Source organism: Nicotiana tabacum, chromosome 3 (genome assembly GCF_000715075.1).
Source record: "Nicotiana tabacum cultivar K326 chromosome 3, ASM71507v2, whole genome shotgun sequence".
In the NCBI taxonomy this organism is placed as follows: domain Eukaryota; kingdom Viridiplantae; phylum Streptophyta; class Magnoliopsida; order Solanales; family Solanaceae; genus Nicotiana; species Nicotiana tabacum.
This window is the reverse complement of record NC_134082.1, coordinates 2,233,749-2,252,035: the sequence shown is the minus strand read 5'-3', so window position 1 is coordinate 2,252,035 and position 18,287 is coordinate 2,233,749. Positions and strand designations below refer to the sequence as shown.

Genomic DNA, 18,287 nt, shown 5'->3' with positions numbered 1-18,287 from the left:
TGGATTGGGGTTATGTCGTTTAGGGCTTTTCCAACACATATAAATAGATAATAAACACCACTTTTGAGGGAGTTTTTGGCGACCGAAGGCAAGAATAACTCGTGGAACACCCGTTGGGAGATAGAATCATCGATGTCTATATTTCTTCATCTTTACTTTGTAATTTATTTATGCAAAATACTTGGGATATTGTTACTATGAGTATGAGTAGCTAAACTCATGCCACAACAAGAAAGTTCAGAAGCAAGAGGTGGGGCATCAAACATATGGTATGCAGAACCAAGGAAAGATATGGAAAGTTATAAGAAATCTAGATCCCAAGACTGATAAAATTGATACAAGAGGCAGATTCCTGGAGCAATTGGAAGAAGTCAGTGATGGGATACAAAGTAACAATTTAAAGGAAGAACAATGGCAATTGGCAAAAGGCAAATCTGCTACAAAGAAGAATGGAGATGAAAGAAATAAGATGGAAGTTAACACTGGCAATGCTTTCACATCTTTGGTAGATACTGCACAAAGGCTAGTCCAAATGACAAGGGAACAAAACAAAGAGAGGGAACTGCCTAGGGATAGAGGCAGAAGGGGTAACATCAATCAAAGAAATTTATAATGATGAACATCATAGTGTGGAATGTTAGAGGTATGAATAAGGTGTATAAGCAAAAGGAACTAAAAAAATTTATTAGGGAGAATAAGGTAGTGCTTATAGCAGACTTGGAGAATAGAGTTAAAGAAACAAAGGCAGAAGGTATCATAAAGAAGATCTTCAATAATTGGAGATGGACAGCAAATTATTCACAGGCTCCAGGTGGTAGAATATGGATTGCTTGGGATCAAACAAGGGTAGACTTTAAAGGGTATGAAATGCACCAACAATACATAATAGGGGAAGTCACAGAGAGGCAAAATGGCAATAAATTCAGATTTGGTGTTGTCTACGATAAGCATACAATACAAGATAGGAAAATACTATGGGAAGATATGAAAAAAGCAATAGCTAGTGCTACTGATCCTTGTGTGTTAATGGGAGACTACAACACCATCTTGACTAATGAAGATAGGGCTAAAGGGACACCAGTACAGGAATTTGAAGTGAAAAACTTCAAAGATTTCATCTGGAGAAATGGACTAACTGAATTAAAGACAGTAGGAAGGAAGTATACGTGGACTAACAACCATGTCCACAACAAAATTGATAGAATTCTTGTTATTGCTGCCTGGATCCAAAAATGGCCTAAATGGAAGGAAGGGCATTGCAACCTGGGTTCTCAGATCATTGTCCATTAAGTCTAACAATGGACTATGAGCAAAAGAATGGTGGGAGACCTTTCAAGTTCTTTAATTGTATGGCACAACATAAAGGATTTAAGGATGTTGTGTATGAATGCTGGAGAAAAAGAGAAGAAGGAAAAACAATGACTAGAGTATGGAGGAAACTAAAGATGATACAGAGCAAACTGAAGCAAATGAATAGACAAGAATTTAACAATACTGTGCAAAGAATTCAAGAAGCAAGACTAAAGTTGGAGGGGATTCAGAAGCAAGGGATGGACCTGGTTGCAGTACAGAAGGTATAACACAAGAAAAAGAAGCAATGAATGAGCTAGCTAAATGGATTGAAATTGAAGAAAGCATTATGAGGCAAAAGTCAAGGATCAAATGGCTCAACTTGGGAGATGCAAACACAACATATTTCCAAGCTTGTACTAAGATTAGATAAGCCACTAACCATATAGGTTGTTTGTTTAATAATGCATGTCAATTACTAAATACAGCTACAGATGTGGAAGATGAGATTCTAAACTTCTACAAAAATCTATTGGGAACAGCAGCAGTACAATTGCCAGCAGTAAACTCAGAAGTAATGAAGTAGGGGAACAAATTAAATAGACAGCAACAATTGAATTTGATAAGAAAAGTAACTGGAGAGGAGGTTAAACAAGCACTTCAGAGTATTGATGACAACAAAGCTCCCGGCTGTGATGGATACAATGCTTTTTTCTACAAGAAAGCATGGCATATAATAGGCAAGGAGGTGACTCAAGCAGTATTGAAATTCTTTGACAATCCAGAAATGTGTAAGCAAATCAACTGTACTAATATAACTCTGATCCCAAAAGTGAAGAATCTCAACAATATTAAAGAGTTTCGACCTATATCATGTTGCACTGTTCTATACAAGATCATATCCAAAATCTTAACAAACAGATTGCAGGAAGTCTTGCCAGAGGTGATAGATAATTGTCAAATAGCCTTTATACCAGGAAGAGTGATCACGAATAATATTATAATGAGCCATGAATTGGTCAAAGGATATGGAAGGAAGAATACATCACCCAGATGCATGTCAAAGATAGACATGCAGAAGGCCTATGATTCAGCAGAATGGATTTATATGGAACAAGTAATGAGACTGCTGGGACTTCCTGAAAAATATGTAAATTGGGTGATGGCAAGTATAAGCACAGTATCTTACTCAACCATAGTAAATGGGAAGCCAATCAAGCCATTTGAAGCAAAGAGAGGGCTAAGGCAAGGAGATCCACTCTCACCACCGCTTTTTGTCATAGCAATGGAGTACTTGTGTAGATTACTCAAGCAGCTACGAAACAACAAAACTTCAAGTTCCATCCAAGGTGTGCTAAACTGAACCTTATACAGTTAGGATTTGTTGATGGCCTACTGCTATTCTGCAAGGGAGAGGAGAAATCTGTGGTGGAAATTCATAATCAGTTTCAAAGATTCTCCAAAGCTTCTGGACTAAAAGCAAACATAAGCAAGAGCAGTGTATACTTTGGTGGAGTTGACAACAGGGTGCAACAAAGAATTCTAGAAATACTAGGATATACTAAAGGTGATCTACCCTTTATATATCTTGGTGTCCTATTGAGTACAAAGAGGCTGTCAATAGTCCAGTGTGAGCCCTTAATTGACAAGATGTTGAGTAGAATGCAATGTTGGACAGCCAAGTTACTATCTTATGCAGGGAGAGCAACATTGATCAAAAACATATTGGGAACACTTCATAATTTCTGGGCACAAGTATTCATACTACCAGAGAAGATTATACAATTCATTGAGACAATATGCAGAAGATTTCTATGGACTGGGAATGTTGAACCAACAAGAAAGGCACTGATTGCTTGGGACAAACTATGTGTACCTAAATCAGCAGGGGGACTAAACTTCATCAACATAGAGATATGGAACAAAGCAGCTATTTGTAAGTTGCTATGGAATATATGTAAAAAGAAGGAGAAAATGTGGGCGCAATGGGTTCATACGTATTATATAAAAGGGAACAATACTTAGGACACAAAGCCTAGGAATGCATCCTGGGTAATACAGAAGATTTTTAAAGCAAAGGCGCAATTCTCAGAGGCAGGATATTCAGAAGAAGATGTGACGCAACTAGATAGTTTTTCCACCAAACAGATGTACAAAAGACTACAAGGGGGCTTCCAAAAGGTGCCATGGAGAGGGCTAGTATGCAATAACAAGGGGATGCCTAAATGGATTTTCATCCTAAGATTGGCAATCCTAGACAGACTAGCTACCAAGGAAAGACTTGATAGATGGGGCTTAATAGATGAAATAGTATGTTCACTATGTCAGCGGAGCAATGAAACAATTCAACATCTCTTCTTTGAATGTGATGTAGCATGGGAAATATGGCAGAAACTGTTATAGTGGCAAGGGATCGTGAGAAGGAAAAAACAATAGCATAAAGAAGTACAATGGGCAGTAGAGAAAGCAGCAGGAAAGAGTGCTGGAGCAGAGCTATGCAGAATTACTTTGGCTGCAGTTGTTTATCATGTTTGGCAGGTTAGGAATAAGAGTATATTTCAAAAGGAAAAAGTCAATGTTGTGAGTATAGTGAAAGTGATAGTGCAGGAGATTCATATACGAGCTCAAAATTGTAAAAAGCTGGATGCCTACATAAGTAACATGAACTGGTACCCAGTATAATCTAGCAAGGAATAAAGTTGGTTAGGGGGTAATGTAGTATCCTTACGTTGGGGCTTCATGTCCAACAAAGGAGAGTACAGAAGTTTAGCCTCTGGGTATATATTGTAAATATTTACTTGGTAATAAAAGCATTTAATTACCAAAAAAAAAAAATGCTACATGGTATAGAAAGAAACATCACAATAATGTGTTAATACTCAAAAAAAAAGTTATTTTTCTTTCTTTGTTCACTACGTTTATATTGTGGTTGGTTGAAGATCTCTCAATCGATTGTGTCTGTTAGTATGTATTACTCGGAAGAGAGTGCATATTTCGGTAGTTGTTGAATAACATCACTCCTAATGTATATGAGTGTTACATCTCGTGTTTTCGTACGTTAAAATTTCGTTTTTAGTTAACCGACGTAGACTCGGGGATGAGATTATCTTGAGGTTAACATATTTACACTATTTATAACAAGCGATAAATAAGTGTCAGGAAGGATAAAAAGTACACGAATTAAAGAAAACGAGTTTCTTGGAAAGTGGATAATTTGGAATTTAATATGGATCGAGCAATAATACCCGATAATTATGAACTAGTACCATGTAAGGTACCATATGACCACGGTAGTATAATATACAAAGTATATATGAAGTATTTTAAAAAAAATAAACAGAATTTTAAGTAAATTGTGATAATTTTTAAATTATACGGGTAATTGATTAATTATCGGGTAACATGACATTACCCAATTAACTAATAAATGGGTAAAGATTAATAATCTTCACCCATACTCCCCACGTGGTAGTGTGCCACCACTCAAGCATATGACTCATAGTCATATATGCTTATAATGTATAAAGTCATTTAGTGACTCATAAAGATAAGTCATTTTTAAAGGAAAGACTTGAAGTATTGGATTCATTTTGGACAAATGAATAGGAAATCACTTGGTCTGACTCTTAGTTAGGTTTCAAAGACCTTTTACCTTTAAGAAAAACATGAAAGGACAGAATCCAAATTCCTTCCAAAAATTCAAAAACCAACAAAACGTGATAGGCAGAATCATTTCCTTACAACAATTCAAAATTTTTGATTGAAATTTCAGAAGAAGCCACCAAATTTCGTTTCAAAATTTTAAGAGATTCAAGCAGAATTTTGTCCATATTTTGCGGAAGCAGATTCGTTCAAACAATTCAAGAAATAGGTATGTTAAGGTCTCTTTCTTTTGGCATGGTCCAAATTATATTGAAGAAACAAGCAAATATACAGTTTTCATAAATTACTCTATTGATAGAATTATTAGGGGTGTCTATATTCTTGATTCCCCATGAAAAATATTATTATTTCCTGTTCATGGGTCTCAGAATAATACGCAGTTGAAACAGTTTATCCGAAAGGAATATTAAGATTATTATGTATTTTTCATATTTTTCATGCATTTCACTCATTTATACATGTGCATTGACCCATGACCAGATGACGTTATATACGCATATATATGTATATTATATTTATATGGGATACGAGAAAAAGGTTACGGCGTTATATACGTACCACCACCTAATCAGCTGGTATATGATGATGATGTTGCCCACAGTGGCTGAAATATGATTCAAACGGCGTTATATACGCGTATATATGTATGTATATATACTATTGTATATGGGATATGGAAAGAGGTTATGGCGTTATATACGCACCACCACCTGATCAACCAGTATATGTTGATGATGTTGCCCACAGTGACCGAGACGATATGATGGGATGCCCTCAGTGGCTTGATGATATTATGTATACCCATACCTATGCATGGCACGACATTTATACGCATGTGCATGATATTATAAACGTTTCAAAATTTATAGAGTTATTCAGATTTAAAGGTATTTCTGTATTCCATGTTTCATCTATGTCTTTTACGTACTTATTTTCATGTCTTACATACTTAGTACATTTTTCATATTGATGCCCTGTTTCACGAGACTTGCGTTTCATGCCCGCAGGTAGGCAAGCTGACGGTCCCCCTTTTTAGGATTCTTGATCAGCGAGAGTTGGCGTGCTCCACTTGATCCAGAGTTACTTTTTGTTTTGGTACTATATATATATATATATATATATATATATATATATATATATATATATATATATATATATATATATATATATATATATATATATATATATGTGTGTGTGTGTGTGTGTGTGTGTGTGTGTGTGTGTGTGTGTGTGTGTGTGTGTGTGTGTGTGTGTGTGTGTGTGTGTGTGTGTGTGTGTGTGTGTGTAGACAATATGTCTAGTTGGGTTGTATGTGACCTTGTTGGCTTTCAGTTTTGGATGTATAATTGTCTATAGCAGTCTTGCCGGCTCGCCCACTGTATTCTGCACATATACGTACATATGCTTTGATGACAGGTTTCCTTCACGTATGTTATTTTCGTAATACAACAGATGTTATACAGATTCATATCTTAGACACATGCTTAGGGGTGTTTGACAGATAGGACTCGGACACCCTTTGCGGCCCATCGGTTTGGGTCGTGACAATGAGGGATCAATACAGAGGGTTTAAAGGTGAGATTAAGAATACTGAAACCTTGGTGCGATCTGAGTGAGCCGTACTTAGTGTCAGATAGCATAATTCGAAAGAATATGTCTAGTAAATTGTGGTAGTTACTCGGAACAGAATTACGACACTCAAAGAGCTCATGATCGGTAGAGAAAACTTAGGCAAATTTATAGAAAACGTAGTGGAAAAAATTCCGACAATAGGGAAAATCATAACCTTAGATCATTGCAAATCTTGTCTACAACTTGTTCGTAGTTAGTATTCATTACTGCATTTTCATAATTAGATCTTTAGTAGTAAACATCCAATTTGTTATTTAAATATTTCTAAAGATTGATTGCGTGAATTTGTGCGAGTCTAGTAGTTGTGCTTAATAGGTTAATTTCATGTGAGATTCGACTCTGCACTTATTAACCAAAATATATTTACAGCGATCGCTTAGTCCGTTTTATAATATATATAGTTGGGCGTGATCAATACCCCTATTATTACTATTCAAGACGAAAATAAGATGAAATCGAGCCGAACAAAAAAAAAGAGAGAGAGAGAATATTGTACAAGGAGGAAAAAACTCTTACATCTTTAACGGCTTTTTTCCTGCCTAAGTTGTTAATGATCACCTGACCTCACACATACGCTCCGCGCCTAATCATTTCTCCCCCCTCCCCCCAAAAAAATTATATTTTCTTTGTTTTGTGCGTACGTTTTTTCTAGAATATGATTGCCGATTGCACGTTCCTTGGTTTTTTTTAGGCTGAATATACAAACAATATCTTAAACTTATGAAAAGAAATCAAAATTTAGACACTTTATTTAAGAGCTTGAACTATTGAAAATCTTATCTATACAAGCTGCACCAAATAGCCACACATTGTTGCCGTGGCACGGTGCATTTCACCACCTGTTATTGCTTCAGATGTTTCCACCTCAAAAAAGGTTAAGATCTTACTCGATATGAATACTTATATATTACGTAGTAATTGTAATGTGGGCCACTTAGTAAATAACTCTATACTTACTCCGGTGAGAGATAATAGGGAGAAATTCAAAGATAGTCAGATTCATGAGTGGTTATTTAAAAATAGTCATCGTTTTAAAAGTAATTGAAATTTAGTCATTTTTTGTGTAAAGATAAATTTGAACGAAAACACTGTCCAAAATCCGGAAAATACTCCAGTATAATATACTGGAACTCCAGTACAGTATACTCCAGTATAATATACGGAACTTCCAGTATAATATACCGGTCCAACATAATATGCTGGAAGTTCATACACAAGTGCTTCAATCTCCAGTATATTATGCTGGAACTTTCCGTGTTGCAGCAAAATATTGACTATTTTTCAATGACTTTGCAAACGCTGACTATTTTTGAATGACCAGTCCGAAAATTAGCTAGCCCGTGCTATTTTTAATAGGTATCCAATAAGATAGTCAAGATTCATGCAAGCTGGCCCAAACACCACCGTCATAAAAAATGGAAATGACACTAGATAGTCATTTTTAAGTATATTGTTTAAAATATATCCATACTTTACAATGTATTTAAGATTAACTATTTCGCTCAAAATTCAGGACACAAAGAGTTTTAAATCTCATAATTCAAACTTCAGGATATTGTGTCCTAAAGTTCGAAAATTATGTCTAGATGTTCGGATATTATATCTTGAATTTTAAATTAGTAGTTAAGAAATTCAGGATAGTCTTGAAATTCAAATTAGCAATTCAAAAATTCAGAACACTAAGTCCTAAATTTTCAAATTCAGGATATTTAGTCATGAAATTTGGGTGAATAGACTAATTTTTAAATATATTATAAATTATGAATATATTTTAAATAACGTGCTTAAAAGTGACTATTGCTGCACTTCGCCATCATAAAAAAGCCGTACCAATATTAAGGCCCCAAAAAATCTACATTTCATCCGTGTAAAGCCCATGAAAGAAAAAAACACATGATTTTCTTGGGCGAAGTGTACCAGTAATCACTTTTTAGCCTGCCATTTAAAATATATTCACAACTTATAATGTAGTTAAAGATTAGTCAACTCACCCAAACTTCAAGACTAAGAGCCCGTTTGGATTGGCTTAAACAAGTAGCTTTTCAGCAGAAATAGCTTTTAAGCCAAAAAACAATAAGTTGGGATCGCCCAACTTATTGCTTTTGGCTTGTTTTAAGCACTTTTTGACTTTGCCAAATACTGAAAAAAGCTAAAAGGCTTAAAAGCTGCTTTGTCCAGCTTAAAAGTCAGTTCAAACACGCTCTAAAAGCATCTTGAATTTGAAATTCAGGATTTAGTGTCCTAAATTTTTAAGCATTCGAAATTCAAGACTAAATGTCATGCATTTTTAGGTTGCTAATTTAAAATTCAGGGTATAAAATTCGAATTTTTGGATACAATTTTCGAATTTTAGGACACGAAACCTTGATGTTTAAAACTTCAGGCATGAAGTTTGAGCGAATTGATTAATCTTTAAATATATTATAAATAGTGAATATATTTTAAATAGCATATTTAAAATTTCAACCCCCGACCCGAGCTTGAAACCACTATCTCTCATTAAGCTCAACCTTAACCAAACCCGGCTTGCAAGCTGAAGCCCATTACAGCTAACTCAAACGTCGTCGTTTATCTGCTCTTTCAAGCTAAAACCCTAAACCCTGTAAAACTCCAAACATTTCCACTTTCTCCATTTTCTCAGCTTTAGTTCTTCTTCTCCAATGGCGTCAGTAGCTTTCAGAAGCTCAAATTCAAAGCGTCTGTTTAAACTTTCACCTCAAATCTACTACAATTCCTGCTGTAGAGGATCAGCGCCCACTCAGTTTAATGCAAATGAGAGTCCCGCATTTTTGAACCACCACTGGTGGAGATCCATGGCCACTTTTACTCGAACGTAAGATTTAAAACATTTTATTTATTTAGAAATTTTGTGTATTAGTTTAACAATACGTGTTTATAAAACTTGCTTTTTTAATGGCAAAATTGTGTAGCGCTGTAATGAAACGAAGTTCCAATAGAGCAGGAATGTATATAGAAAATAAATTTGCTCGGCCTGATTATTTTGGGGTTGAAGCATAGTTGATTGATTGATTGGTCATTGGAGTATGATCACACATAAAGCAGTTTTGTTGAGGAAAAAATATTAAATTTTATTGTTTAGGACCGTGCATATTAGCTTATAAGTGCGAGAATCCCTAATTTAAGGCAAACATTTAGTATTGGAATGAATTTTTGACCTCCTCTGGTTTGGGATTGAGACGTAGTTGATTGACTGATTATTATGATCACAAATATATCCGTTTTGGTTGTTCTCAGTTCTTACTAAATGAAATATTAAATGCAAATGCAGTATTATTTTGAACCCATAGTGGACATCAATGACCACCTTCAGTTGTAAGATTAAAATTTTCTTTTGTTAAGGAAAAAAGAAGAAGATGAAATTGTTATTCTTTAGGAACTTGTATATTAGTGTAGGGATAAGCAGGAGAACCGCTAAGTTGTCTTGAAAGGATTGACCTCGACTAGTCAGGAATTGAGGTGCAAATGAGTTCGAATAGAGTGAAATGTATATAGAACACATTTATACTTGACCTGCTTAGTTCAGAATTAAGTCGTTGTTGATTGATTGATTGGAGTATCGACCACACATATATCAGTCTTGTTTGTTCTCAGTTTTACTCGATGAAACGTTAAATGCAAATGAAGCTCCTGCATTTGTTGAACCCATGGTGGAGATCATGATCACCTTCACTTGTAAGATTAAAATTTTCTTTTGTAGAGAATTTTTTTAATTGTTTAGAGACTTGTACATTGGTGTATGGTGAGAATACCTAATTTGTCTCCGAAGGAAAATTATCTAGTATTAGAATGAAACGAGTTCCATTAGCATGCGATGTATATGGAGGATACATATGACCAACGCTGACTAACTTTGGATTGAGGCTCTGTTGATTTATCAAATAGAGTACCTGAGCACACATATAGGTATAGCAGGCTTGCTTGTTTCTTTATATAAGTATATGTTGGATTGGGCTCTTCTGTAGTTCCACTTTAGTTATGCAAATTCCAATTCATGCCTGGACTTGTAATAGTGTGATCTCTTTTTCCTGAAACTGTGGCAATTTGAGTTTTTCTGGTTGCATGGAGGTATGAAGAGCAAGGGAAAAAGGCTAAATTAAGGAAGGGCTTGTATGAAGTGCCCTCAGGCTAGTGTGATATAGGGGAGGGTGAGTGTTTATTGTGTACTGACTTTCCCTTCTTTCTTCCTTTACGCATCTATGGTGGACCCAATTCTTCTTTAATTCCATTCAAACGATGCAAAATTCCTTTAAGTTTGGACATTTTTTAGATTTTATATTTTGTTATGAGGAGCCAACCTCCACCAGAATGTTAGATTACATCATTAAATTCCTAGTGGAGTGCCTGAACACCCATTGTGCTCTTTTAGCTTCTCTTTCGATACGCATGTATGTTGGACAGAGCTCTTCTGTAATTCCATTTCCTATTCTGCAATTTTCCTTTAATGCCTGGACTTGTGATTATTTGGTCTTCTAATCTTAGGAGCCACCTTTGCTCGAATGTAAAAATAAATTTTCACTAGATTAACAGAATGCCATTATAGCTGTTTTGCTTTTTCGTCCAATAAGCTTATGAGTTCTTCTTTAGTTATGTTCTAATCTTAAGAGCCACCTTCACTCAAACTTAAGATTAAACTTCCTCTAGATTAACCATACCCAGTGTTGTAAAGAGCGTGAAACGAGGAAAAGCGACAAGCCCCTTTTTGCGTGAAGCGAGAAGCGAAGTGCTCGCTTTTTTGAACTGAAGCAGAATTTTTAAAAAAAATATTAAAACTAAATATTGAAACAAAAAAAGGCAGTAAGAACTAAGAAGAACTGAAACGAAAAAGAATGAAGTAAGAAAAAATTGGGCAAATGCTGCAATTTAGGACTGAAACGTGAAAGAAGAGAAGAAGAAGAAGAAGAAGAGAATGAGAAAAGAAGAACTGAAAGAAAAAAAAATTGGCAGCATTTCGCTGCTAGTTTGAGACTGAAACAGTGAAAGAAAATGTAAAAGGAGGAAGAAGAAATCACATACCTGGGCTTGAACTTGAAAAGTGCTGAAAATGGGAACCCTAGTCGCTGTTTTTCTCTGTTGCTAGATGATGTTTTGAAAAAAGACAGTTTTTTTTATTTAATTAACGTTGGCAGCCACTTAATATAGTGAAGCGCTCGCTACTGTCGCTTCTCGCTTCAGTCGCGTTTCTCGCTTTTTTGGCAGAAGTGCACGCTTCAGATCACCTGCTACGCTTCACAACGCAAAAGCGACCATGTGCCCGCCTCGCTTCGTGCTTTAAGCGCTGAAGTGAGCGATTTTCACAACACTGACCACACCCCCATTTATTTTTTTATTTGTTTTGATTGAATAGGAGCGAGTATGCTTCTTTCTTCTTGTATGCATGTATGCGAGTCTTCTTCTGCAATTCCATCTTAAATTATGCTAATTCCTTTCGTGTCTAGACTTGTACTGATTTGATATATATTGTTCCAGAAATTTGGAGATTTTTGAGTTTCTCTTTTCTGGTGGATGGAAATATAAATATCAAGGAGAAATGCCAAGTGATCAACAAAATTACGAATTAACCCTAAAGTAGTTGCGGTCTGCTATATGAATCCTTGATATCTAGAGCCCGTTCGGACATAAGAATTTTTTCACATTTTTTCGAAAAATTTTCATTTTTTTCGAAATTAATGTTTGACCATAAAATTTTCAATTTTCACTTGAAGATGAATTTTGGAATTTTTCGAAAATTTGAAAAACTCTCAAAATTTGTTTTTCAAAATTTTCATTCAGATCACTCACAAAACTTCAAAAACAACCCAAAATTATATTCATGTCCAAACACAACTCTAATTTTCAAATACCATTTTCACTTGATTTTTTTTTCACTTACAATTCTTATGTCCAAACGCCCACGTATTCTGCTTTACTTAGGCCCATATTGTTGTTCTCATATGCTCTCAGTCGACTATGCCAAACAGAAATTGAAAGTTACACCAGCCGATTTCTGTTCTCATCTAATAACATCTTCTGGGTTCCTGCAGAAAACCTCATGTTAATGTGGGAACTATCGGCCATGTTGATCATGGAAAGACTACTCTGACTGCCGCAATTACAAAGGTAAGGTTGGTTAGTCTTGGTACTTGTTATTTTCCTTCCTTCCGTCTGCTACATTTATCCTTTTCTCATTCAGTTATCTAATCAATCCGTGACACGAGAAGAACCTGTCCTTTTCTAGGTCTTAGCAGAAGAAGGGAAGGCTAAGGCTGTTGCTTTTGATGAAATTGATAAAGCCCCTGAAGAGAAAAAGAGAGGAATTACTATCGCCACGGTATGGATGTTGTGCCATTTTTGTTGACACTCTCACTTTTAATTCTTTTTCTTTTGACACTGGGACTGATGTATTGTAGGCCCATGTGGAGTATGAGACGGCTAAAAGACATTATGCTCATGTTGATTGCCCAGGACATGCTGATTATGTTAAAGTGAGACGCACAACTCTCAGTTATCGTACTTTATGATTTTAAGTGCTTGTTACGTAGTGCTTTATGTTACTTGTAAAAAAATGCTTATTGCGTAGGGAATGCTTATTACCAGCAACCCAGGAAATACTTAGTATCAAGCTTATCTTTGCTTGAAACAGAAACTATTTATATGCAAATAATTCTGTATCATGGGTGGTTTTTTTTCACGGATTGTAGTGTCGTATAACAGCAATCATTGAAAGGAAAATTGTAATTAGTTCTCCAAGATTTTAGTTGTAAGGTCTGAGCAAAAAGATAACAGTCATAAATCCCATCTGTTACCATATTGAACAACTCTCAGTTATCGTACTTAATGATTTTAAGTGCTTGTTATGTAGTGCTTTATGTTACTTGTAAAAAACATGCTTATGGCGTAGGGAATGCTTATTACCAGCAACCCAGGAAATACTTAGTATCAAGCTTATCTTTGCTTGAAACAGAAACTATTTGTATGCAAATAATTCTGTATCATGGGTGGTTTTTTTTCACGGATTGTGATGTCGTATAACAGCAATCATTTAAAGGAAAATTGTAATTGGTTCTCCAAGATTTTTAGTTGTAAGGTCTGAGCAAAAAGATAACAGTCATAAATCCCATTTGTTACCATATTGAAAGTGGTCATTTTCTCTGTCTGTTAGTGGAAAACTAGTCTAGAAAGTACAATCTTTAGATCTTGATTGTCTAAAAGACTATTTTTAGAAGCACATGTTGTTGCCCTCTCCCCTACAATGTTACATATGTTGACCAATTTTTAAATGACATTCTATGATGTTTGATTCTTTTGAAGATAAAACTTATAGGTTTTGAAAGTATATCAAAAGTACTACTAGTTGAAAACTTTTGCAGTTCGAACATAAAGGGTGCTTACCTAGTCCTTAGTCAAGAGAAGGGTGGTCTAGTAGAAGACATCCTCCACTGTTATCCATAAGATTATGAGCTCGAGTCGCCAAAAGGAAAAAAGGTAAAATCCATTGTTGGGTCCAGGGGTGGGGGGTTTTTGGAGGGTGGGATTTACCATATCCCTCAAAAAGTAGTCGTTAGTCGTAAATTTAATTAATTTGGATCGTGAGAAGCTAAAAGTAACAATTTCTGGGACAGTGTGTGTGATAGCTAAAGCATGTCAGCTAGAAATGCATCTGTTTGAATTCCCTCTTTAGATAATACTGTTTCAGGTATTGTAAGTTATGTTTGTCGATGTCAAAACTTGATTTCCAGTACAAGATAATAATTTTTTCCCCCTAATGCAAGCTCCCATTTTGTCTGCTTTCTCATAGTTTCTTTTTGCATAGAATATGATTACTGGAGCTGCCCAAATGGATGGTGGTATTCTAGTCGTATCTGCTCCTGATGGACCCATGCCACAAACAAAGGAGCATATTCTGCTTGCACGCCAGGTGAATATGTGTCATCTCATGGACAGATTAGTAAATAACTGAAAGCTCCATGTGGTAATTCTAATTTTACACTGTGCCCACATTTCACAGGTAGGTGTACCATCACTTGTGTGCTTTCTAAACAAGGTCGATGCTGTTGATGATCCGGAACTGCTAGAACTTGTTGAAATGGAACTCCGAGGTAACCAGGTTTTCCAGGACATGTGAAATTTATTGCATTTTGATATCTTGGTAACTGCCATAACATGTTTGCCAAATTTCCTTACAAGAGCTTTCCTGTTTCGCAGAGCTGCTTACTTTTTACAAATTTCCTGGGGATGAAATCCCTATCATTCGTGGTTCAGCTCTGTCTGCCTTACAGAGTACAAATGAAGAAATTGGAAAAAAGGCTATTCTAAAGTTGATGGAGGCTGTAGATGAATATATCCCCGATCCAGTGCGTCAGCTTGATAAACCATTCTTAATGCCAATAGAAGATGTATTTTCAATTCAGGTAACTATAAATGTTCTTTAGCTTTGTCATTGTTCAAGAGTTTTTGCAGAAACATCTTTTGAAATTCAACTTTGCTTTCAAGTTTCTAATTCGTATGGATCTTATTTCTATGTTTTTAATATTAAACAAATCCTTTACTGCAAAACTAAGGAAAATGAGTCTGCTGGAATCCAAAAATAAATTAATGCTTGTTCAGTGCTTGACTCTGTGGTATTGATTATTATTTTATGATTCTTTGTTTATGGTTCATAGGGACGTGGAACTGTTGCTACTGGCCGTGTTGAACAAGGAACCATAAAAGTTGGAGAGGATGTGGAGATTTTAGGGCTGATGCAGGTAACATGTAATCCTTTTGTTTATTATTCTTTATTTGGGGAGGCAATTATTACTTCATAATTTGTAATTTCCAGGGGCAGTAATCTAGATTGGGTCTGCTTGTTCTCCCTGTTTGGGTTGAAACTGTTGACGACAAAAATCATGACTGTCAATGTCATCACCTGATTAATATAACTTTTTCTTTATCTTATCGGCATTATGGGCTACTGGATAGAATTCTATGCAACCTTATCTGTTGAAAATACAAGCAATGCATTAGATGAGTTGTACTATATAATTATCTGGTTTGAGGACATGCTCTATTCATAATCTTTGACTGAGGTTATCTACTATTCTGACGATTAAGATGCTTGAGCCAATCTTAGTTGGCTTTGAAGTTTTAAGAGCTCTGATTCCTTTGTTAAATACCTGGTACATGATAGAGTATGTAATTGTGCTTTTTGTAACACATGCTCCTAATATCATTTTTCTTTTATAGGGAAATTTAAAATCTACAGTTACTGGTGTTGAAATGTTCAAGAAGAGCTTGGATTATGGGCAAGTAAAAATCTAACCTGATCTTTATAACTTTTCTAAGAGTTTCTTACAGCATTAACTGATCATTCTTTCCTCTCTTTTTTTTTTAAAAAAAAAAATTCTCATTAGGCTGGTGATAATGTTGGGCTTCTTCTTCGTGGCTTGAAACGAGATGACATTATGCGAGGAATGGTACGTTTGAAATTCTGTGAGTTTCTTTATAGAACTTCTTACCTGTCTTCATCTATATTTTTCATTTATTGCTTGCCCTACTTTTATAGAATTCATGTTGGATCCGTATCACTTGAAATTTATTAAAAGCATTTTGGAATCAGACAGGTTCCTTTTTGCAATATTGCTATTTAGGTGCACGCTCTATCATCAGCCTAAAAAGAGAATTCTTTGTTCAGTTTTCCACCTTAACGACAGAAAATTAGGATTAGTCAAATTCAATTTAATCTTGTGGTGATTGTTTCAAGCATGATACTGTAATTTGTGATGAAGTTGGAATCTGAATTCTTAAGAAAATAAATTGACTTTCTTTTACATACATATGTTGCAAACTTTTATAGGCCTCTTGTTTTATAGGTGATTGCAAAGCCCGGAAGTGTGAAAACATACAAGAAATTTGAGGCAGAGATATATGTACTTACAAAGGATGAAGGTGGTCGACACACTGCCTTCTTCTCAAATTATATGCCTCAGTTTTACATGAGGACAGCTGACATCACCGGCAAAGTGGAGTTGCCTGAAAATGTCAAGATGGTTATGCCTGGGGATAATGTTACTGCGACTTTTGAGCTGATGTCTCCAGTTCCCCTTGATGCAGGTAATAAATTCTTCAGGCTTTTGGTTTTCTAAGCAAGTATTCTTCTAGAATTTTCTGATTATACTTGTTTTACCCCCTCGAAGATTGACAATAATATATTCGAAATGTGCAGAAGATTAACTTTACAAAATCACCTTTATTTTCCCTAATCACCTCACTTGTTGTGGCTGATGGTGTTGCTTGTACAAGGGATTTGCCTTCGCTGTTGTTTTTTCTCATTACTGATGTGATAATCAATTTTTTCTCTCAAAATACTTGGATTCATGGTCGTCACGGACTTGGTGCTCCCGTATTGTTGCTCGTAATCTAGATTATCATGGTACCCCATCATGGACATAATACTGTGAAAAAATAACGCAATGGGGCTGGCGAATTATATTATCTGAAGACTTAGGGATTGGACCAATCATGATATTTCTTTGCTGAAGCTTGTGACTAGATCAGGCAAGAAATGTTCTTTTGGATAGTAGAACCAAATATTGTTCCTTTGGTCTTTGGGCAAGAAATGTTCTTTTGGATAGTAGAACCAAATATTGTTCCTTTGGTATTTGGCTCTTTGCATATGAAAAGAATAAAATGAGGTGTTCAGTGTCTGATGTTGCAAAACAGATGTGATACTTTTGGGTAGCTTACCAAATGTTTGACTTGTATCCTAACATGCTCTTGGAAAGTTTTATGAATACTTGCTTCTCAATTTAGCCCGTGTGTCCCGGTTCTCCTGGATAAGTGGATTTATATTTTAGAAATGCTACTCAGTTTAAGTATTTTATCTAATATTGTAGAACAGTTCTGGTTGTTTCAATGCTATCTGTGTACAATTTGCAGGACAAAGATTTGCTTTGAGGGAGGGTGGCAGAACGGTTGGCGCTGGCGTTGTTTCAAAAGTAATAAGCTGAGGATTCATGTTTTTGGGGGATTTTAGGTTCAATCTTGTTTATTCTCTAGACAGGTTGATGAAAGAAAGATTGATTAGTTCATTGTGGAAAATACAAGACTTGACAATTGCTGATGTAGTTTTCATTTGATGCAAATATTTTTATGTCAGTGTCAAAAGAATCCAAGTCTTGACATTTGAATATACCAGCAAATGAGTCTACCTCGTTATATCTTCTAGGTCATCTATTTAAGCTAGAGCCCATAAATCACATCTTTTTTTTTTTTTTTTTTTTGTATTAATAATGATTTATGCTCTTTGCATTTTGTTTAATACTCCTCGTTATTTGATTGTGCTGTATATGATCTGATGAGTAAGTTCTAAGCGTGATTTTTCGATACTTTTTCTTCACATCTGCTCAGGATAGCACTCTCTTTGCCATTTCCATTTTTTTTTTGTTGATAATTGTGGCGTTCAGTCTAGCTTACGCGTGTCTCGACTGATTAACCTAGTATTTGCTACCTACCGCGACCACAATAGTATACCCTACTGGGTATACTATTGTGGTCGCGGTAGGTAGCAAATACTAGGTTAATGTTACCTGGGTAACATTCCAGGTTTGAATAGATATGAAGAAATACATTGTTTATTTAGGTTTGAATAGATATGAAGAAATCATCTACATAGCATTTTTCACATGGTGAAGTATGATTCTTAATTTTTTGTGGTTCAAGATCTA

At 35.4% G+C, this 18,287-nt stretch overlaps 2 protein-coding genes across 2 annotated transcripts; both read left to right on the top strand.

Moving 5' to 3' along the window:
• Positions 1 to 615: 615 nt before the first annotated feature.
• On the top strand, positions 616 to 1,290 carry LOC142179626 (uncharacterized). The gene has a single exon (XM_075250624.1). It carries the CDS (start codon positions 616 to 618, stop codon positions 1,288 to 1,290), a length of 675 nt encoding a protein of 224 aa, XP_075106725.1.
• A 7,897-nt stretch (positions 1,291 to 9,187) lies between these two features.
• Positions 9,188 to 17,778, top strand: LOC142179351 (elongation factor Tu, mitochondrial-like). Its single transcript, XM_075249068.1, has 12 exons — positions 9,188 to 9,418; positions 12,627 to 12,702; positions 12,821 to 12,913; positions 12,993 to 13,067; positions 14,396 to 14,500; positions 14,591 to 14,681; positions 14,788 to 14,993; positions 15,246 to 15,329; positions 15,808 to 15,870; positions 15,975 to 16,037; positions 16,434 to 16,674; positions 17,500 to 17,778. The coding sequence occupies exons 1-12, from the start codon at positions 9,246 to 9,248 to the stop codon at positions 17,568 to 17,570; spliced, it is 1,341 nt and encodes a 446-aa protein (XP_075105169.1). The 5' UTR covers positions 9,188 to 9,245; the 3' UTR covers positions 17,571 to 17,778.
• The last annotated feature ends 509 nt before the right edge of the window (positions 17,779 to 18,287 follow it).